The sequence below is a fragment of the Humulus lupulus genome, chromosome 1 (genome assembly GCF_963169125.1).
Source record: "Humulus lupulus chromosome 1, drHumLupu1.1, whole genome shotgun sequence".
Lineage (NCBI taxonomy): Eukaryota > Viridiplantae > Streptophyta > Magnoliopsida > Rosales > Cannabaceae > Humulus > Humulus lupulus.
In genome coordinates, this window is record NC_084793.1 from 240,068,358 (window position 1) to 240,092,843 (window position 24,486).

Genomic DNA, 24,486 nt, shown 5'->3' on the forward strand with positions numbered 1-24,486 from the left:
CCAGGAGGCCAGATGACCTCAAGTTCTTTTCAAGGATTAGGGCCTTGATGCTTTTCGCTGCATCAGACATCCTGGCCAGGGCATCGGATCTCAACACCAAGTCTGGTGTTGGAGTCGGACGTAACCAGGGGCTTGAAAAACAGGTTAAAATTGAGAAAAAATGAAAGAGTATACTCTGGGGAAAAATATCGACCAGCGAAAGACAAGCTCTTACCTCCTCTCGCGAAGGCCAAGTTGTTACTGGCTATGTTCGGAGTAAAGAAGTACTCCTTATTATAATGCCCCACGTTCGAGATATGAGTAGTACCACTCAGGAACGTCCGGCCGGTTTCCTGGTGACAGAAGTGGAAAAAGCCCGTCCCGTTGTGTTGAGGATTGGACTTGAGGTCAAAGAGGTAGTTAACCTCATGAGGTGAAGGTTCTGCCCATTTGTTAAGTTTGTACAGGACGTAGAGTGCAGCCAACATCCTATATCCGTTGGGGGTTATTTGAAAGGGAGCGACGCCAAAATAGTTGGCCACCCCTACAAAGAAAGGATGAAGAGGGAGATAAGCCCCCGCTTCAATGTGATACCGGGACCAGGCGCTGTTCGCTCCTCCTGGATGGTTAGCCCTCTGGTCCGCAGTAGGACGTGTAATGGTTACCCCCGTAAGGGGGAATTTTCTGAAGCAGTTGGCGACCATCCGACGGGTCATCGAACTGGCCGGGGGAGTGTACCACTCGACATCAGGCAAATTCCTATGACGAGGACGAGCCCTAGTTTGGATATTAGGGTCAGGAACAAGATTCTCTCGACCACTGGTCGAGGGAGCCCCCGCCTGCAAGCCAGGCTGGGCAGGAGAAGTAGGGTTACTTTCAGATTCGGGCCTTTTCTTGCCAGAAGACTTTGAACGGGCCATTGGAGGAGAAGGATGTGGTCTGGAAGAGGCTCGTGAGAAAGGTATCTGGTAAATGTGATCGGTTGGTTGTTCTTCTCCCTCGAGCAGCTGGGCGAGGAGGTCGTCGTCGATGGGTCTCTCACCTCCCCACAAATCTGGCATTAAAATCTGCAAACAGAAGAATGGGGAGGTGAGGTCAGAGGAGTCTAGAAGGCTTTTAGAATAACGCTGGTCAAGTATAAAAGCTAAGGCTTTATACAACAGCATTCTAACAAGAAACTAAGTCTTTCTGTGCAAACAGTTTAAAAAGTGGATCAGAGGATGGAAGTGAAAAGTTTTCCTGAAAAGCTTTTTCGACTCCCCTTAGGGGGGGAAAAATTATTTTCAACTGGCTTAAAAATCGAAATGCTACTTCGATTTTACGTCCTAAAAAGCACTGATCCTAGGTTTTAAACCAACTCATAAGCCTACTCTGCCTACAAAAATATTCTATCTACGGGCGCTTAAAAAACCAGAAGCCAAGAGACTCAAACAGTACACCATTAAAAAGCATGCACCACGAGAAATTAGAAGCATGAGGTTTCAAGAAACTTACCAGGGAAAATGGTCGTGAAGGTGGAAGTGAGAGCTTCGGGAGTCAAGAAGCCCACTGTTTGAGTCTTGAAAGCACAAAGAGAATGTTCGCCGGAGAAGGTAAAGCTCTGGTTTTTAGGGTTTTCGGCGGAGCAGTGGCGTGCGTGAAAAGGAAAGAAATGGCTCTGGTGATCTTATATAAGTTTGTCTCTGATATTCAAAAGGCGTGATCATTAATTTTCCTTTTTCGAAGTATGGGGAAACGTGATGGCCGTCAAAAGTGTTTCTGGGGAACTGAAAAGCCATGATTAGACAGGAGTGGTTTGCTTTTTTCAAGAACACACGAAGGGTCCTGACACGTCAGGAGGGGTTACCGAAGAGTCATTCGTTCAAAGTTTATTTACTGTTCGTAGTAAATAAACTTTGGGGGGCAAATGTTATCAGGTAAATTAGCATTTGTGACGTGGCGAATAATTTCTTGATAAGTGGCTGACACCTGGAAGCATCTGCTAGAGTATCGACCAGGAGACACTCCAGAAGCAGGATAAGCCTATCTTTGCCACGACCAGTCTGGTCGGTGGTTCCGCTAGAAGAGCAACATTTATGGGAAGATCTTTGTGAATCTCGAATTTATCTCATGCAATCTTCTGAATATCCCACCATTCAGGGGATAATATCTGCAACAATATTCTGTAACCCTCCTTGAGCCTATAAATAGCAAGATATAGATCAAGGGAAGGGGACTTTTTTGGGCTGAAAATCATAGAGAGATAGAATTTCTCCTAGAAAACTTGTATTGCTTTTGGTGAAGTGCTGAAACTCATTGAACCCAAGTTCTCTGATCACACTTCTGATTTCATATCAATATAATTCTAAGTGGACGTAGGTCATTACCAGATCCTGGGGCCGAACCACTATAAATTGCTGTGTTTTCTTTACTTTCGTCATTATATTATTTTCTTTATATTCGTCCATATCATTCATATTTTGACTCCGTGTCAGTTGGCCAAATCGTGGGTCAACACGTCTTTATACTCCACTATTGCTTCGTAAGGTCTTGATTTCATAATTGTTCTGAAAGTTGCCGAGGCACTATCGAAGTAAACCAGATTGTAGTAAAATCTCCCATACAAGTTAGTCAGTAGATGAAGACCACTATGATCGATGAACCCCTTGTTATATGCCACTTCTGGAACTTGTATGTTTTCCGGATCTCGTAAGCGTGATCTCATTGATATTAAAGGATCCATAAGAACTGAGACAATATAATATTAAATAATATTTAATTAATTATTATTTAAAAAATACACTAAACGAGGTAACTTTATATAATGTTTTTGCATTAATAAATTAATAAACTTAAAAGAAATAAGATAATTAACAAAAATACTTTGTAGCACAAATAAAGTTCGCAATTTCAAAGATTAAGAACTAATACATTAAGATTAACAAGTTTATAATAGTTCATTTCCGATTGACATGGGTTTTTGGACTACATGTGATGATCGTAATCATTCCCAAAAGTCTCTTGTGTCGAATAAGCCATGTCGGTATAGCCTCCCAAGTCTTTGTTTCCTGATTGCAATGATCGGTCAATGTTGACAATTCTTGTACTTGCTCCTCTTCCCGCATTAGGAGTTGTGTTGGAAAAACAATCAGAGTGCGCATCGAAATGGGCGTGGTGGGCCCAGTGATTATAGCACAAAAGTTTTCCATCTCTAAAATAAACAGATTATATGTTCAAGGAAAACATCTAGGCAAAAAAATCAATATACAATATAATTAATCATTCAACATATATATAAATATACACATATTTATAGATATCATATACACAAATATTCAAGAACATAAATATTTACCTCTTGAAGCCTATAAAGTGTCATTGAGTCTTTTTGTATATATATATATATTTATATCGATCTTTCTATCCAATACTTTGAGTACTCAAACCACAATCTTCTGGAGTATTCTCTACACCTCAAGATGTGTTGGGCACATAGAGAACAAGAGTTTGTAATTTAGGAATCACAAGTATATTTCAACACATGAGCAATTGGATTATGGTTTGAGATGGGTTAGAATAAAAGAAGAAAAATATGACAATTTCTTGTCTAAAAAAATTCTTAAACTTTTCTGAATCCTCACTCACTTTTTTTTTTCTTCTTGTTATTCTATGTCATATATATAGAGATTATGTATTACCTTATTGTACCTAATAATATTAGTAATATAATAATAATATCATAATGATGATAGGAATTGATTTAGGTAAATATCTAACTTACCAAATTTAAAATATCTATTTACAAATTATTAATTAATTAAATAAATAAAATAAAAACAACACATATACATTATCTGTATACTGCTGCACGTATGGCACATGCCCTGGACTATGTCATGCGTGAATGGCAGTATTCCCTTTTCAAGGATATTTTATTTTTCTTTTATTTATTTATTTAACTAAAATCAATCATTCCTCAAAACATGGTATTATCTTTTTAAGGAAAAGATTACAAACATATTTCAAAATTGAAATTTTAAATTTAAAATTCAAATTGATGATCATCATTATCATTATCTTTTAAAATTAAATAAATCAAAACCTATTTCGACTTACCAATTTTATTTTCTCCCACTCAAATAAAATAATTAATTTTAAAAATTAATTCATTTATCTATATATATATATATGTTTCGAAATTATATATTTAAATTAATAAACATATTTTTCAAAATTTAATAATTAATTTCAAATTAATTATTCAACCTCAATTATCATATAATTGTAAATTTGACCCAAAGAATAAAATTCTTCTCAAATTTTCAAATTACAGCTTTTACCCTTGTATCAACTCTTACCTTGATATGGTGTTGATAGAGTCGCCCTGGGGACCTATGGACCTATAATATCAAGCTCCAATAAATATTAGATTATTAATCAAAGTTCTTTGATTAAATAATCATATTTATTAATCTCATGATTACTCCACTATAAATATGAGATTGAACTCTTGATAATTATAGACATATTTACAAATTACTTTATTAAAGAATAAAGTGCCTATTGATATAATCATTATATGCAACGTTAATCCTCTAATAATAGTTCGTAATTAAAAGGGAATAAAATTACTATTTTACCCTTTTTATTATTTCTTGTTCCTAGTGTACCATTGACTTTACTAGTGAAGGTTGTGTCACATGTTTGCGACGTGAGCGCTCATAACATTTTTAGTTCCAAAATTCAACCCAATAGGGAACCATTATTCAATCTATAAGAAGGTATAGATTCCATATCTGTTAAACTATGTCCCTAGCCATATATATCATTTAGTCCTCAAAACAATTGTTGTTAGCCTGATAATCCTGACAAACCTTAACGAATGAATCAAAGGATCATATGACATATATAGGAGTTCATAGTAACCTTAGGATTAAGATCATCATGTATATGATCATCGTTTGATGTGTTTGATTAATACTATGAAACGGTGTTTAAACAAGTATTCACAAATCACATCTGGTCTAGTTCTATACATCACTGTATATAAAGTTCCTTCACTAAAGTGTCCTACTACAATAGTTACCCAGATCTAGGTTTAATACTAGCGAACCGTACTAGCAGTAATTAATCTAAATACTCCATAACTTTGTTTTACTGTGAACTGTTTTAAGTTTATTATCTTAATCTCGATCCTCTCATACCAATATGAGATTAAGATCACATATATAAACTTTGGAATTTTCTGATATTTACTTAATATTATCAACATAATATCGGACATAGTCTATATATATAATAATTCAATTCAATTATTTATTTCATTTAAAACATTTGTCAACTACAATTGCTTTAAGGACACTATTCCCAACAAGTTGATGTGGCACGATTGGGACAAGTTCGACTATTAGGATCTAGTGCACCACACAGTCCACATGCCCTTTGTTTGAAGCCCACTCCATCATTTTGATTCCCCTGTCTGCCATCCCTTCGCTGGTCTAGATTACCCTGCCCTTTCGTTCTAACCCTAATTGGGTCTTGCATTATGTTGCAATTATCTCGGTACGAACGAGTAGCATTGGAACTTTTTGGTTGTTCCAGTAATTCAAACCCTTCCTTGAAAATGGTTGTTAGACGCCTTATTTCTTCACTTGTTGTGTTAAAGAGCAGTGGTGATGTGGAGGAATAGAAGTTCATCATTGTGGCTTTAGAATTTAGAGCACAAAATCTTGACATTTCACTCTGCATGGTTTTTTCTTCTAGTGGTTGGCTTATCTCCATCTCATTTGGTGGGTATTTAGCTTCCATGCCCCCATCTTTTCATTAGGAGTGAATTTGGAATTCTCCTGACACAACAAGATTTTATAATTGCCCAAATATGCCTGCACAGATATCCATTGGTCTCATAGAATAAGCAACTGCATTCGAATTGGTTTGTGCTTAGGGTGCGTTTGAATTTCTACTTCGTCTAGCCATTTATAGAGTTCTCGACACCAAAGGTGGTGCTATTTGTATCATCTTCATGATTGTAGATGAAATATCCATTTTCTCTTTTTATTTCTGATTCGACTTTTCGATACATTTCTCGAGTGTAGAATTTGGAAAATTGTTCATAATAGATCCTTAGTGCATTTGTTTGATCTAGGAGCTGGGGGAGAGTGTGCTTGCTTGTGTAGTCAAGTTGCCTCTCGATGTGCCTCATCTTTGTAACTGCCAGGTCTATTGTTGTAACAAACTCATGTAGGGTGTATCTTTTCAACAAGAATTTTTTAAGGCAAAAATTCATAGATTCTAGCAACAAACTGACTGTGGAGGTAGGTTTCTGCCCACATAGCCTCTGGCTATATTGTAACTGGAACCATTCACTGTCCTCCATTTGATAAGTCTCAATTAAGTTATTCCATTTGTTAAGAAACACCTCCTCTGAGTAGAATGTATACATTAAGTTAATGAAACCTTTTGTGAACCCTAGATCATTCCAGCTCTAGATGCATTTGTTGCGAGATTCCAAGCACATAATCGGTATGTGGATTCTAGTATATTCTCCCTTATTGCCTCCTGTATTGCATTATCTCTATCTATGAGAACAACTAATGGTTTTTTGTTGTTATGACACCTTAGTAATACTCTTAGCATCCACGAGTAAGTTGTCACTGTCTCATCCACTAACAAAGCAAACCCAAAAATGCAAGTGGAGAAGTGGTGGTTCACACCCATTAGAATGCATAATGGCTTGTTGTTTGTATTATTCATGTATGTCATGTCGAATGCAATTACATCACCAAAATCCATGTAGTAATTTCTTGAAGTTTCGTCCACCCAGAATACATTTGCAAGTCTATTTTCTTCGTCTGCCTGGTGGCATACAATAAAATTAGGAACTTGAGCAGACAAACAATCTAGGAATCCTAATGCACCTTCTGAATCTGTTTCCATTTTTTCTTCTTTCATTGCACCCACCACTCGGTTGTACACATCTCTCACCTGACATGGTATTCCCTCGTAACCTCCAAACTGTAGGGCTACGTGTGACATAATTTGGGAAGTCTTGATACCAATTGAGTTCATTGAACAAACTTGTGCCAACAAACCATCAGACACCCCCTGTTTGATCCGAGGAATTGTAACTCTGCAGTAGATACCATGTCATGATTATGTTCGTAGCTGAATTCTCTAGTCAACCACATGTCGTTATCTTTAAAACGAACCATTCTCAGGGCTGCCTGACACCCCCGAACGTGTGATTGGTTTGGCTCTCTTTTCGCGGTAGGCATGTTCAAGTATTCTTTTCATCTATATCCTTCTTTAGAACACACCCAACGTCACATAAAGACAACCCCATCTCTTCTCTTTAAATCATCAGATATTTTGCTAAAACTCATCCATTTAACTTACACTTCGTAAAATGACTCCCACTTATCAACTGAATCTAGATACTTCCCCACAATGTCACTAATCTGTAGTTCAGAAACGTTTTTATTTATATGCAAATCCTCTATTATAGACACTCACTCAGGATGTGAACATGTATCCACATCTACCATCTGTAATCAAATTTTACCAAAGTATAATTCATTTAAAAAGAAATTGGAACAAGGGGTTATTTTTTTAATGGATGAATTAGCTAAAATATTATTTTAAATGATTTGTGGCATTAAATATCTATTGTGGTTTGTGGCCCACTATTTCATGTAACTCCTTGGGTGATGCTCGGCCCAATATCACAATACAGTCCATTTTCCATTGACTCCATTTTTTTATTTGGTAAATGGCTTGTTAAAAATTTTAGCTCTTATTTAATTTTCAATTTCTAATTCTTATACTTTTTAAATGACGTATATTCCTACACTTTTAATGAACAATAAAGATTTTATTTTTATTCACACAAAACCTATACACGACACATGACAAATGACTACACATGTATTACTGATTATTATTTTAAATTATTTAAATATAATGCTTTGGCATTTTTTAACTATGTTTAAAATATATGACTAATGTTCTTGAACAATTTAAAAAGTTTAAAACATTAAATTAATAAAAAAAATTATCAAATATTTTAAAAAAATTTGTAGTAGAATATAGTCTAATATGTAACATTGACAACAATGAAACCAATAATAACATTACATTCTCATCATATATGATTATGTATTTTTCAGTTGTTGTTTATAAAAAAAAGTATATACTAATTGTTTTAGCGGTTGTGACTTATGCTCGCCTCCACTGTCACTCCTTTTAGTTGGTATTTTGAGTGTTTCTCTTACGACAACCTAGTTCAGAGAGAAATTAAGAGAATGGTAAGATCTATGTTTAACCATTTAAAAAAAAAAATCCGTGCAAATTATTCATTTGTAAACAACCCAATGTAAAAATGAAGAATTGTAGTAATACATAAATCATGAAAATATTTAAAGGCAGTTGAAATATTACTTACCAAAGCTTATTGACAAGTAATTAGCAGCCTAACATCATATTATCAATGAACTCATCTTTGTGTATGGCCACTTATATATAGTCACTTCTATATATACTACTAAAATTTTGTCTTTGCTCATTAGATGTTAGGTTTACAACTTGAATGCATGAAATAAATTTCCCACCAACATTAAGCTTTATCTACACCTAGTCCAATATATTTTTAGCTCCCTCTCCCATGCATAGACACTTTCATGAACCTTCTTTTCACTTATTCCATATTAGAAGTAAGTTCAAAATGTCCTTATGAAAAGGTTAGTACGAACCATCCCCAAACACATCTTTGAGTGCATGCTTATATATCAAGTTTTAATATATTTCCATAAAGTCAAGTGTTTTGCACCTGTGCACTTAAATTTCAATCCTCCTCCCCGCCACCCTGAGCATAAAATAATATAAATTATGGTCATCAACAATAGTTTCTATTTATTAGAGCCCTCTACACCAACTTAAACCACAACATAAAATTACTCAACCTAACCATACACAAATAGTCACTTCATTTCTGAACCATTTCGTTGTTATGGAAGAATGCTCTATGTTCTATGTTCTGTTTAAGGGCCTGGGAGTTGGTGACTATACAACTTGGAAAATTGCATACAATGAATTCAAGATGAGTTCAGACAAAAATATTATGTCATATAAATATTTGTTCCAGGTTGTGGCTGCTTATGATAACTACTACAAGGGATTATTTGACCCATTGAAACAAACTTTTCTTCCATGCAACAATGTAGTTGATAATCATGCCTTCAAGAGCTTCAATGAAGATGGTAAAAATGAGGAGGACTCGGTCTTAGCAAAAGAAGAGGAAGTTGATGTCAATGGAGAAACCTTAGGAGTTTTGAATGGGGAGGTTGAGAACCATGGGAATGATGGTGGTCATCCTAGTGATGGGAATATTTAGTTCTAACATAAGTTATGGATCCAATATAAATTTATGGTGAAAGTAGTTATTATTATGTAGCGTTATGGAAGAAAATTTAAACTTGAATATTTTAGTTAAAAAATATTATATGTTTGATGTATTATAGTTCATGTTTACTCCTATGAAATTTTTAAATGAAGACGTAATTTTTTTTTAAGTGTTGTTGTTATCAATTTTATTTGGTCATATTTTACATGAGCTTTTGAAATCATAAATAGAAAACAAAGTGACGTGTAGCTCTAAAACTTGGAATGATGTAGATTGATACATTAAGTAGTACTAGTAGTTCATGCAAGTTACTTTCCTCCTTCAAGATTTTTAAACAACACCAAACAAAAAAAACAAGTTACACATAAGTTCAAAACACCATAAACTTAGACAAAAGGGAAAATAGATCTTTCCCATGACTCTAGTGGACCAGCTGATAACTATGCTGACCACGACTAACGTGGATTATAATCATCCATAGGTACATAATATTAATAACCATAGAAACACTACAAGAATTTTTCCTAAATATTACAAATTTTTAGAAGTGCTATTATTATGCTAGTAAATAAAAGAGGTGGCAAATGAAACATTCATTAGGCGCCAAATGAAAATGGCAAAAGAAAAAGCAGATGAAAAAAAACGCTTATACCCTACCCTAATCACGCCTCATCTGCTTCGTTTTCTCTCTAACACCTAGTCTCTCATTCTCTCTATCTCTCTGTCACAGTTTCTCGACTCTCTCTCCCTCATGCCTATACTCTCTTGTTTGACTGTAAAACCACGACTAAGCCTACTGAAAAAGTTTAGTCTCTCGTCATTCTCTTCCGTTGAGTCGCTGAAGAACTATTGATGCCGCCCCTGCTGAAGCAAGAACCCAAACAACCCAGCTGCTCAAGAAGCTGTACTTCTCTGTGAGTTTTCTTTTCCATTTATTTTTTTAGATTTCAGTTTAATATCAACAAAACATTTGAATATATCAATACATATATTTGTTTGAGTTGGAATTGTTTCTAATGGAGAGGATATAGTGAGAAAAATTAGAGGGGTTTTAAGTATTAGAATACAAGAAAGAGCAAAGAGCTTTTATGTGTTAAGAGAGAAACTTTTGAGAGCACAAATGCTGTGAAAATGATGGTTCTTATTGAGTGTTGAAGAACCTGTTTGAAAATTCCTTGTTCTTAATTCGTTTTTGTACATAACATATATTTATAAATATATATATACTGAGTGTCGTTATTCCACTTAGGCCAACAATGGTTAGGACTTCCAATGGTTTAGCTCGATAGTTCACCCTTTTTAACACTTGTCTATGTCTACCTCTTTTATTGTTTGAATCTTGTAATCGATCCCTATGTGTCAGAGCAACTTAACATTTTGATTTTGGGATTGGGGTCGTGAGTTATTCTCACTACTATCTGGTGTTGTTTTCCTTTTAACAGGGTATGCATTATTGTAGGCATTGAGGTGGGGTCTTCTTAATGTTTGTTTTCCAATTGAACAGCTCAATCTTCATATGTTGAAAAAAAGTTTTGAGTTATGTGTTGCATATTTAGAGTGCTTTTCTAGTAAAATGAATTGTACTGAACTTAGAGACAAAACATTTGGTATAGGTGCTGCTTAGAGATCCATTCGATGACAATGTAATCCCCATTGTAGAGGAACTTCAAAGACGTTTACCTTTAACAAGCGCCAGTCCTAAAGGCCATGGTGAAGAAGAAGAGAAAGCCTTAGGGGTACGAGATGAAACTGAAACCAGCGAAGAAAATGGTATGCCAATCCATAACGAAATTATGGTTTTATGCTTAGTTTCCTTGTCTAGTTCTTGTGCTTACATTGAACCTTGAATGTGGCATTGCTAGAACAAGTGTTAGAATACTTATATAGTGCTTTTTTTTTATATTAAGCTATTTGTGCCTTCTTGTTATCATTTTAGATTATCGCTTGAGCTTAATATTTATGATGGTTTTGGATACCTTGAGTCATGCAATGCAGAGTTTCCATTCGAATTTTGGGCCTTAGAAGTTGCACTAGAAGCTATTTGTAGTTGTCTTGATGCTCGCACAAGAGAATTGGAAGCTGAAGCTTATCAAGCTTTAGATGAGTTGACCTCCAAGGTAACAGAAAGTAGTTCTTTTGCCCAAAACATAAGAAGTTAAATATAAGTGACCATAATTTATGTGCCATTTTGAAAGGTTTTTAGCCTAAGCTCTTTCTAGCCTATGAGTGTATTCCATTGCCAGAGCCAAACCGATCGTTTTCTTAAGTTATGAACAATAGAGTTGTCTAAGATGATAGTGGGAGTTGTAAAAAATTGTAATGCATGATTCTGATTTCATAGCATGATTATAATATAAACTGCAAAGATGCTCTGTTTATTCAAACAGATTTAAAAACGCTATGTGAGCAAAAAGATTGAAAGATTTTTCGAGTAATATACGTTTTATGAAGTGAAATTTAATGCTATTGTAGTCTAAAGCCTTAAATATTTTCTTAGTATCTGGTGTAATTCTTATTACTATTATTATTGGAGGAAAATTATTTGAAACATGTATCTTTGTTCTTGAGATAGTAATTTTAGTAACATGCAGATTAGCTGCCGCAATTTGGATAGAGTGCATAGACTAAAAAATTCAATGACAAGATTGACAAATCGGGTCCAAAAGGTATGTTGAATGATTAATCTTAAAGAAATTTTATTTTCTTAATTGGTTGACCATTAGACTTGTTCAACACAACTGTAGGCCATCTTTTTCATGATTTTTGTTGAAGTATCTAATTTTCTATATGGTTTGAGCAATTCTTATAAAAATAAGCATAAACATATCTGGAGACAAATCGAACATTACAAGAAGCACAACATCAATATTTTTAGGTCATGTTTGGAATGTGAAATTGGATTGGATTAAACAATATAAGGTAAAAAAACATAAAAGAATATATAAAATAATCATTTCTGAATGATAAATTAGAAGGAAACAAGTTGGGTAAAAAGTTGTAATTTTTTTTCTTATCATTGAAATATATGAAGACGAGGATTAGATAGATTGAAATTATCTCAAGCTCTTACTTTGTGCATTTGATTTCTTGTTCTTTTCTATTATTGGGTATATATTAATGTATTCATTATTGATGAGATTTAAGTGTTGATCATATGTTATTATTCCATTAAACTGATAAAATGTAAACCATGAGTTTGTGAAAATACCTCAAAGAACCATGTGTGTGTTGCTGCTTCTACTTTTTTAAATTATTAAAAACATGTATAATGTACACTTTGTGAGATGTTTAGATTTAGTTCTTTGTCTGTACCAGCTGTATCTGTTTTAATTTATAACTAGAAAATATTATTATATTCCATATTGAGCTTTTTCTTGATCTCACTTTTATTTATTCTTATAATTTGAACTTGTGTAATGGCATACAAGTTACTGGTTTAATGGCAAAGAATATGTGTTTTTCTATTGGCTTTGGTGTATTTTGTTACTGGTTTGTGTTGTTTTTTTACTGCTACTATTGGTCTATTTTGCTGCTACTGTTGGTCTATTTTTTAAAATTTGGTAATTTAATCATGCCACAATTACATAGGTCCAATTACTTTAACAATTTCCTTGTTTCCTAGTAGTGCATACAATGAAATAATACCAAATTCTGATTATATTACTAAGTTACTAAGTTCTTAGTCCCATAACATTGTTGATGTACAGAATGATGAAAATTAAAAATTAAATGAGGTTATTCATATCACAAATTGGAAACGGTAGGTTTGAGAAAATGTAACTTATGTTAATTGTATTAGAATGATGTGAGTCACAAGAAAATTTACAAAAAATTGAGCATTTAAAGCTAAGGAATAGGATTAGGTAATGGACGAGTTTTGTGTCATAAACATCTGGTTTTGGTAATGGTTTTTTTATGGGTTAGTTGTTGCTCTGCTAGTTTTGGTTATATTAATAATTATTGGTCTATTCTTGTGTAAACCCAATGGCAAAAATAAAAGTATAAAGTTTTTCAATGTCTAAGAATTTTTAAGCTTGTTATAGAGTTTAATTTTTCCCCTTTTCTTTTTTTTTTGTTGATGCAGGACAGACAAACCATTCTAGAATTTTGTGAGTATTGCTCACCATGTCCTCTCCTTACAATCAGTCTTGCAAATTGTCTTTTTTATTTTTTTTATCCTTACTTTTAGAGGGGGTCAGTCTAAGACAAATGCATGTGTCTCTTTTTTTTAAAAAAACAACTATGAAATGATTTTGAGAGTTCCGATTACGAGTTAGATATTGTTGAAGTTTTCCATTTAGTCAAAGATGTTAGTTTCATTCATGAAATGAACAAAAAGATGTCTTTAAATACCATAAATTTACTTGATCAGTAAATTCACTTTAAGATCTATACTTTTTTGATAGAATACATGAGTGTTGCAAATTATCGTTAAATACATATGGAGTTTATAGAATCATGCTTCTTTATATCCTTTGTTTATAGTCTCACTTTTTACTTCCCTCTCTCTCATCCAATTAACCAGTTCTGCTCTTTGTTAAAGACAAATAAGCTTTAATATTCAGAAAAAGATTCTACATTTGTCACTGCAGATTGGGATTTCTACTTCGAGTTTAGTTTTGAGCTATTCTATGGGATGATGGTTTTTTTTATTTTTATTAATTTTTTTAAAGGAAGAACCCTTTGCAATTTGATGTTTCTTGTCTTTTTCTATCTTCATTTTTTATATGTTATTTTAATTTTCTATGCGACTGGTAATCTGACATATTGCTCCTCTTGACTATATTTTGCATTGTTTTTAGTTTAATAAAATTTATGTTTCTTACTGAACAAATAAATATAAGATATGATGTTCAAAAAATTGTCCAAGTTGATGAATATTCTCTTTCCTTTTGTTTCTCATTAAACAATCACGTCTTTAATAAACAGGAAAAAAAGCTTCTTTAGGAAAACGATGGACCTCATGTTGCAAGGATATCTGTGTTTGAGGTGTGCATCTATACAGTGTTCTTATCATTCTTTTTAATTTTATGACCTTATTCTGGAAGACCCATATTTCTCCAAGAGCTCAGGTATTTATTTGGTCAATAGTTCTTAATAAGCTCATTACTTCATTATTAGACTGAGAGAAGATCTACTTGCTCAAAATAGCTCTGTTCTCGAACAATGAAAGTGTTGTTGAGTCATTTATTTCTTGTATCTTGTTTTGAGTGTTTATTTTATATTTGTGATCCTAAACTCTGTATTTATAGTTATTTTAATAGATTAGATATGGTTTAGGTGATAACTTTTAGGGTTGGGTGCCGACCTAGTCGGGATGCTTTTCTACTGGCATGATGCTAGCTCCTTTGTTCTTATTTTTACTAAGAATATATATCTAGATTGATTTCCAACAGAATATAATATAAAAATTTAGAGTTTGATTTTTTTTTCTTAACACATTTTCTTACATTATCTCAATTAATTTGTCTATTGATGTTGATAGTTTATTAATTGGTATGTAGTTTTGCTTTCATTTTAGTCGCTTCATTGGATTTTAAATTAGAAGGAAACTTTATTTCTAACAGTTTGTAAGAGGTATCTTCTCTTACTTTTGTTTTTGTTATAATATTATGCAAATGTTAGAAGAGTTTGAATATCTTAGATATTCATCCTGAGATTATTATTGTGTGTTGCGGTGATAACGGAAGGTTGAGAACTTGTGTGTCTTAGTGAAGTAGTATCTGAGAAATTTGTGTGCTACGACGAGATAAGGAAGAAAACTTGTGTGTTGTTTGAATATTTTGAATTGATAATGGTAGATTAATTAGATTGTTAAAATCATACACTTGTATGTTTATTTATTTTGATTTTTCTTTTAATTTTTCATAGACACATAAGAAAAAATATGAATGTAATTCTACTTTCATTTTAGTAACTCAATTAAATTTCAAATTGGAAGGAAACTTTATTTAAAAAAATTTGGTGCTTGAGTAATTAATTTTTATTTATATTGATGGACTAATTTGATGATTTTTACTGTATACTAGCCATTTTAACTTTATATGAAAACTACCATATAATTAAGATTTTGAAATTCCTAGTTTTACTTTTTCATTTCTCAAATTGATTGTCTTGTTGTAAATTTCTTAATCATGTAAATCAACTTTCATATTTATTATCTTCTTCTTAGATCTCTTTCAAAATTGGAAGGGTATTCTGTAACTCTTGTTTTTGGTTTTTTGTTTGAACTTTTTTTTTCCATGTAAAGGCTTGGCTGTTTTTTTTTTTTATAGTTTAGTTAGCATGAGAGTTAAAAAATGAGAATATTTATATATGTAATTTTTTGCTGCTATTATTTGTGGTTTTTCCACATCCTTGTATTTTTTATAAATTAATACAAGACATTTTGTTTTAAAAAAATAATATTTATCACTTTTCTTAAAAAGTTAAACTTTGATGACTTGTATATACAAAAAAAAAATATTCTTGTAAATGGTTGAAAATATATCTAGACAACTTAATTATGCATCAAAAAATCTATGTCCATGTTCCTTGGTTGTCTTTACAAATATAAATTCCAATTAAGACATTGCAAATTATAAAGAGGCAGGTGTCTGGAACTTTTCAAGAGTAATTACTATGAATTAAGTGTAGTGATATATTGTTAGAGTGTCAAGAATCACACATTTGGATCTGGTGAAGTTATTGTAGAAGGCTATTTTGTTTCAAGTGACCCAAATGATGAGGTTCACCATGTTCCTCTTGGCCCTAGTGCTATGAAAGTGGGAATAGATCTTGTGAGAAAAAATGATGCATTTCTGTGGAGGCCTTCAGGAATTATGTCTACTATAGAAGATGTTATAGGTAGTATAATTGCATGGCCAGCTGATAAAGTCATAATTAGGTAATTAACTTTTTTTATGTACTCTTTTAGTTTACTATTAACTTTAAGTTTAAGCATTAATTATTTAAATTCTTATGCAGATAAGCAAATCAACCCACAACAAAGACAAGTGCACAATGGATGATGAATTGAAGGATGGAGCAAGTTTCATGGTTTACTTTTTGTGTTTCTTGCTATGTTTTTGTTTTCATTTTTGAAGTAAAAGATGTTCAAGATTGTAGAACTTTATTATGTATGCTTTCAAACTTAAGTTAGAACAAAGATCTCGTGAAGTAGCCACAGTCATGGTTTGAATTAGTTCTTGTTTAATGTAATACTTATGGTTTATCAATCTATTTAATATTACATTTTGTGATTAATTTTGATATTTTTTTTATCCAAATACGATAATAAAATCATTTTCATTTTAAAAAAACTTATAATTATCCTTACACAACACAATTAAAAACTTATTATCTAGACTAAAATAACAAAATTTTATTTTTGGACCTTTAATATGGCATTTATGGCTGTTTTAGATACATATTATAAATGTAACAAAATGTTATGATTTATATAATATAACAAACTAAAAACGCTATCAAAATAATCAATTATAACAGCTGAAAAGTATTATGCAAAAAGTTTAAGATTAAACTTCAAATTTATAACCAATTACTCTAACTAAACGTTATTATTTTAATATGATAGCAACAAAACATGTGTTATTGAATACTTTAAGATAACATCGAACATAACATTCAAAAACTATTATAGAAAAGACCGGACTTTTAATAACAAGGGCTATGTTAGCATTTTGAGAAGGTTATGAATACTTCTGGTTAGCAGTTTTTAAGTGTTATGATACTGTTTTTTCTTGTAGTGAAAGATGAACTAGTTCAAGCTTTTTTCAATCAGTTTGGACCACATCCAGATCATCATTGTCCATATCGCCAATATCGGCAGCTCAGTCGGTATGCTCTTCAATTTCTCACAAATTTTTTATACATGCTTGCGCCCCCTCCACAATGGCGTACAACATGGTAGCAAGCTCAAGTGAGACACTATGCCCTCTTCATGCGTGTTTAGCAGCTATACCTTGAAGCCTTTCGTCTCGTTTTGGGAGAGATTCTTGGATGACACAGTTTGCACAACCACCTATTCCAGCTGATCAGAGACGACGACTATGCACAGATGCAGGAGTTGCACATCATTCACTCTTTGAACCAGCAAGACTTTCCATTGTCACAGTGCAGTTAGGAGTAGTGAAGCCTTCGAAAGACATTTTCTTCGGCTTAGGAGTTATGTTGTATGACCAGCTCAAAATTATGTTGCACTTTACGTAAAAGAGGTTGCCATACAACCATGTAAATACATAATGTTAGAAATTATGCATTTGGAGACTAGTCATAAGTTTATTTATTAATTTATCACCTGAACATATTTTTTTATTGGCTAATGCTAGTTGTAGTAGGCCTGACACTACTTTTCTAATATAGCATTGGCCAGAGATTCATGATTATGGTAATATACAATAGATTGATTGAAGAGTTTTGGATAAAGGATGGTTTTTTCGAATGCCTACTACATGCTTTAAAAGTGGAATTGAAATTAACCCAATCTTGGTATGACTGAGTTTGCATCAATGCATGATCTCCTATTCTGGTTAAAACAATAACGCTGAACCTGGTTATTAAACCATAGTGTTATGTATTAGGTAATACGTTTAGGTTAAATAGTGAGAAAATAATAAAGGTGTCTTACAATATTTCATAGAAAAGGAAACACTTGGTTCCTCTGAAACAGCCCATGTATTTGACAATTAATCTTTCGAGGTGATAAGAACATGCCATGCCTGATGTTAAATGACAGTTACTTAATTAAAGTAATACAAGCACTCTCATTTGGATGTGGTGTAAAAAAAATTAAATACTGAATATGAAGCAATACCTCAGTTTACTCTCTTAATAAAGTCTTCATTCGACGTCTTTCAGAATGAATTTGTGCCAAAGTGTCTTTCCTGGAAATCACATAATATTGGTACAATATGTAATTTAAAACACCTAATATCTTCAAAAATAAATATCCAAATACCAACTTACCAATAATGTTCAAAGAAAACTCCCATGCATTTTGTCTATTCAACTTTTTTTTCTTCATTTTTTGTAGTTGTTCCCCGTTTTCGTTTAACTGTCATTTCCCTAGAAAAAAATTAACAAATTTTTACATATAAATATAATTACATCCTTTACATGTCAATGTAAACTAGTTGACTTCATCATTATCTTTGAAATTCTCCAACTTATTATTACATACATTGCATGATCAAGACCTTAATTTAGTTTGACCAACATGGCCATTGGCCAACATATGCATCAGAGTGAAATCTTGGGTCAACTACACATTAGGATTTGGAAGAGTGTTTAAGATTATCCATACTCACTAGACCATTTAAACTAGTGTCACTCTTCTCTAAATGATATTTATATATATATATATATTATTGTCTCAACATTGGTCCAATTTTTTTGTGTGTCCCTAAAAAGGACAAATGATAGTTACATTCTGTAACTATCAAAACAAGTCAGAATATAAAAGGTTCCAACTACTTATTCTTTTTGTGGCACTGACTGAATGATCATATTAACTTAAGTATGTTGATGAACTATGCTGAACCCAGCCAATCATATTTCACATTGGTAGGAGGATTCATTTAACTGATTCTAATGCTCATTCAGAATGTACTTTCTATTTCCATTGGTTATAAATCGGACTAGCAATAACACCCAGCACAAGGATTTTACTAAGTTCAAGAATAAAGAACAAATAATAAACTTGATTTAACAAGATTGATGAATCTGTTATTCTTTTAACTAATTTCACCTAGATGGACCGAAGCCTTAAATGCTCTCCAGACAATATTCTAGTCCTCCAATAAACCATCACAAACTTTTCTAGTTCAAGTCTCCAATTGGAGTAATGAAATTGACAGCATAGCCTCTCTTTCTTTTTTCAATCCATGCTACTAGACTAGCATTATGATAGTCATATAGTTCATCTATATCAATCTATTAATTGTCACGTAGATGACAAAGAAATTTACAAGAGTTATCATACCACGCATAGATAAGAAGAGAATAATAGTATCCCGCGGCAATTACTTAAGAAAAATTGCATCAAAAAGCAAAGAGTTTGAAAGCTTATTTTACTGGCCAATTTACTAAATATATATAGACAGACCATAACAGGGAAGTGCCTTGGTTTACACTATAGTGTGTGTGTGTTATTCTTTTATGTGTAAGTCAAACTATTAGATTTCTGCTATAAGGGGTCACATTGATTATACTATCATTATTGCCAACTATATGTTTTACTATTTTCAGTTGACACATAGGATGGAAACAATCAACTATTAGCCCAAAAAAATGATACGCAAATTGTGAAATTATACTATCAATAATGCCAATTTTTCATTTGAATATGATTGTTCTGTCGATGCAGTATGCCTTTTGAAGAATTGAGCATTGGTTTTTAATATCTTAAGCTTTCTCAAGAAAAATTAAGTATTTACATAGCAATGCTCGCAATATTCTACTTTAAAACTTTGCTTTAAATAGAATAACTAAACATCACAACGTGAATAAACAACTGAGGCATTATGTAACGCCCTGGATAACCCTGACCGTTACATTGTGTGTTTAAAAAGGTGCAAGACTTGCTAATTCATTTAGTTAAAAATGTGACACTAAGACCATAATCGAACTAGGATTAAAAGATTTTGGTCATAAAAGATAAATTTCATTTAAATAAGTGTTTGATATATAGGATCCCAAAAACAGGGTTAAATAACAGTTTACAAAGTTTTCATAAGTTACGTACAATCACAAGCCACTCTAATGGAAAAATATGCATTATAGGGTCTCTTGTCCCTGTATCATCCCTCGGTCGTGGCGGCCAAGCAGCCGACTATGTACATTCCACCCCCAGAGCTCTCCAATTCAGGGTTGGTCCAGCTTACCCTTGCCTTTATCTACACCACGTAGCACCCGTGAGCAAAGGGCCAGCAAGAAAACCATATAACAAAGCATAATCAATAATAGTAATCAAGCAACTCACAAATCATTAATCAGGTACTCAGTTGATCACAATGTTCACATAATCAGTGATATCAATTAACAAATCCACAATCTATCATTCAAGTAATCAGCATGTCATAATCATCGTATTAACAACAGTAAATATATCATACAACATCCAGGGTCGGCGCCCTTAGGCTGCACCCTCTGTTTATCCCACTGACTCCGGCTCACATAGGCCGAGCTCAGTGATTATATAGTTAACCTCAGCTACCAGTGGTCGAGCCGCGTCTTGTGCGCAAATATCAATTTCGACACTCTTAGGTCATTTACTTTTAGGCTACCCCTACTATTGTAGTCTGGCAACTGTCTTTCAGGTGTCAGTTAAGTCTGAACACCCAACTCAGCTCCCCAGCCACACGATGGATATTATATATTTCAATGGCCAAGATCTATTCCTTAACATATTTTGTCAACCATTGGATTAGTAAAACTTCATCTTATGGCAGGGATATCAAAACAAGACCCTAACAGCCTATGTACCGGACATAACATCATCTGGGTCCTTATATAAATAAATAAACACATACACATTTCTAAATACATATACACACTCACACAAGAAAAATAAGCCCAACTTACCTTTTCTGTTTCCCACTCTGGCAATCTTTAAAAAAAAAAAAAGAGTAAAAGCATTAGAAGACAAAAAAATGCAGAAAAAAGAAAAAGAATTACAATACCTTACAATATGATTAAATCAATCAAGCATATATATATATAAAGCATCATATTAGCCTTTTATTACTTTGGAAACAACATGCAACTATAAAGTTGACGATGAGAATACCCAAAAAAATAAAAAGTATTATTTATGAGTGAAAATAAAATCCCAAAATAAAAACAATTAAAAGAAAATTTTATCCAAACATTATAACAAAATTGGTATTCAAAGTTCCCAAAATAGCACATACCCAACAAAAGAAAGAGAGAGAGATAGACTCACCCGATGAAGCAAAAGCAGAAAATATAATGAAGATAAAAAAAAATAAATAAACTAATCAAGCATTGAGAGAGAAAGAGAAAAAGACCACCTTAGCATAGAAAAAGAAGCCCCAAGTGACAGGCTATCAAGGAGAAAGAAGAAAAAAAAATGATGAAAAAATAGGTACTAAAAACAATAAAGAAGAACCTCAAACCCATCTCCACTTGTTTTTCATGAGTCATAATTTTTATCCTTGCCCTAATGTACTCAACATATTTTTTGATTGGGGAATTTAGGTTATTGTGACTGTTGATGGTGTTTCTAGAGAGAGAGGGAAAGGGAAAGATGAAAGTCTCAATAAATGAGGTTGAAACATGTTTGTGACCATTAATCTAGTGGCGCCCAAAATTAAAATTAAAAAACAAGCCAAAATTAAAAGAAAAAAGATGGTGCACAAAATTTTAAGTATGCTGCTTAAAATTCTATCACAATGCATAATACTTTTTTAATAGAATTAGATTTTAGTGTTGTGGAAAAACTTTTTTGTTGTAGTAATTCAAATATAATAAAATTATATTTGTATGTAAATCAATAAAATGTCTTTGTATGCTTTTAGAGCATAAATCCTAACAATCTCCTACTTGCCATCAAAGCAAGTGAGGCATCTCATAAACGACTTTGCAGGAACTGTCTTGGTAAATGGGTGTGTCGCATTTTGTTCTGACGCTATCTTCATAACTGACACATCACCTCAATGCACAATTTCTCTTACCAGATGGTATTTCCTTTCTATATGCTTTCATCTCTTGTGGCTTCTAGGTTCCTTAGAGTTAGCTACTGCTCAATTGTTGTCACATTACAGGATTAGTGGCTTCTCCATATCTGGAATTACTTCTAGATGAGTGTAGAACTTCCTAAGCCAAATTGTTTCCTTAGCTATATACTCGGCTTCCATGGTTGCATCTACCATGCTAATTGTTTAATACTTCTCTAGACTACAGCTCCTCCACAAAGAGTGAATACTAACCCAGAGTCGACTTTCAACTGTCTTTGTCTGATTGGAAATTAGAATCAGTGTATACAGTAGGGCTTAACTCACCCTCTAAATATACTAGTATATAATCTTTCATTCTTCAAACGTACTTGAGAATGTGCTTTACAGCAATATAGTGTTCCAAACCAGGATTTGATTGATAACAACTTACAATCCCTACTACATAGCATATGTTGGGCCTAGTACACAACATACCATACATTATACTCCCAACTATTGAAGCATAAGGATACTTTCTCATGTCCTTTTCTTCCTGAGGTGTCTTTGTACATTTCTCTTTTGAAAGAGTAATTCCATGTCTGCTTGGTAATTGACATTTTTTGGAATTCTCCATAGAAAAACTTTCAAGCACCTTATCTATATAATTAGCTTGAGAAAGTACCAAGAGCTTTTTCTTTCTATCCCGTAGGATTTGGATTCCCAGAACATAGCTTGAATCACCCAAATCTTACATTTGGAACTTTTCAGCTAATCGCTTCTTCATGTTCGACAGCGTCTCTACATCATTCCCGATGAGGACAATGCCATCCACATAAAGAACTAAGAAAACCACTACTTTACCTTTGACATGTTTATACACACATGCTTCATCGACATTTTGTTCGAAGCCATAGGTTTTAATTATCTCATCAAAGGTGATATTCCAAGTTCATAATATTCTAGGACCATTACACCGTGTGTTAGAAATAATTATTAACTCGTTAAGCTAGTCATTTGGACTCAAAAGTGTAATTAAAGTTAAACATTAGTTTTGGTATTAAAAAGTTTTGTCAATGGAGTCAAACTTTTCATATAAAAGGGTCTAAACGTCTACATAGGATCCTAAAGGTCTTAATCAAATTAAATAGATATTCAGATGAGTATTTATATCAAATACATGCTTTATAAATCATAATTAGATGCAAATTGATTTTCCAACAAGTATAACGGCTCGTGCCAAATAGATGCATACTGCACCCCTGCATCGACCATTCCATAACGACCTACATTACACATGCATATTGTCGATAATGGCTCCCCAGCCGATGAATCATAAACAACAACAAGTAATTAAAAATAGCCATAGCAATAGATGCTTATATAGAGTTAACATATAACTTTAAACAAATTCAAGGCACGGTCATAACCATGTTCGATAATCAGGGTCGATGCCCTACACTTGGTGCATGTGCCAGTTTTTTTTACCTAAAGTCATGTGTGGAAGGTGAAATGGCTCTGAGTGCAATCCTTGTCCCGAGCCTCACAAAAACCCTAGTCACAACCTAAATGATACTCTTATTATGGATTAAATCCATATCCCAAGTTCTATTCTAAACTCTAGCTCTTTGAACTAATATCCCCATTCAAAAGGGTGAAGGGAACGTCCCCCGAGCCCCCAATTGGGCCCCTAAAACAGACCCTCAAAAGCTCGAGTCTTCCCAAAATTTAGAAAACCACAAATTCAGGGCAACTGGCACTGTCGCGCTTGCCCCTAGCGCGATCGCACCACAAAAACTTTAGGGTTTCTAAGGCCCTAGCGTGGTCGCGCCATACCCTAGTGCAGTCGTGCCAAGGACTCTGAAACCCAAAATTGCATTCAAATTTCACTTTTTCAAGGACACAGCGCAGTCGCGTAAGGTCACCAGAAACCCGAAATCGAACCCAAAATTAGTGTTCTTCCCCAATTTATGCCCCTGCGAATTTCTGCGATTTTCTAGCACTAAAACCAAACTCAAAATCGATTCAAACAGACTTTCAACAGAATTTATAACCATAATTAACCTCCAACTCATTAGTAAAACCAACCACGACCTTCAAAGTACCCAAAACGTGACAAAACTTCACAAATCACAACTTTGAGTTTAAAGCTTAGAAACTTACCTAAATTTGAGACTTCATGCTAAGATTATGAATTCCAAACTCAGTTCCAAGCTTAGAACAACCGCCAAATCATGCTTACATACATAGTAAAAACTCCAAATTCCCCAAGAAGCTTCAAACTTTCAGAATTAGCTTAACGTCAAAGTAACCAAGAACACCTCAATTAAGAATGAAAATTAGAGCAAATGAATCCCTTACCTCCTCTGAATTTTGAAACCTCTAGTGTGGATGTGATAGAGCAGCTCCTAATCCTCCCAAATACTCCAAGTCCTCTAGAAATTCCCTCCAATTCAA

At 33.3% G+C, this 24,486-nt stretch overlaps 1 protein-coding gene across 1 annotated transcript; it reads right to left on the bottom strand.

Annotated features, from left to right (window-relative positions):
- Positions 1–6,426: 6,426 nt before the first annotated feature.
- On the bottom strand, positions 6,427–7,026 carry LOC133831482 (protein FAR-RED IMPAIRED RESPONSE 1-like). The gene has a single exon (XM_062261787.1). The coding sequence runs from the start codon at positions 7,024–7,026 to the stop codon at positions 6,427–6,429; it is 600 nt and encodes a 199-aa protein (XP_062117771.1).
- Between the last annotated feature and the right edge of the window lie 17,460 nt (positions 7,027–24,486).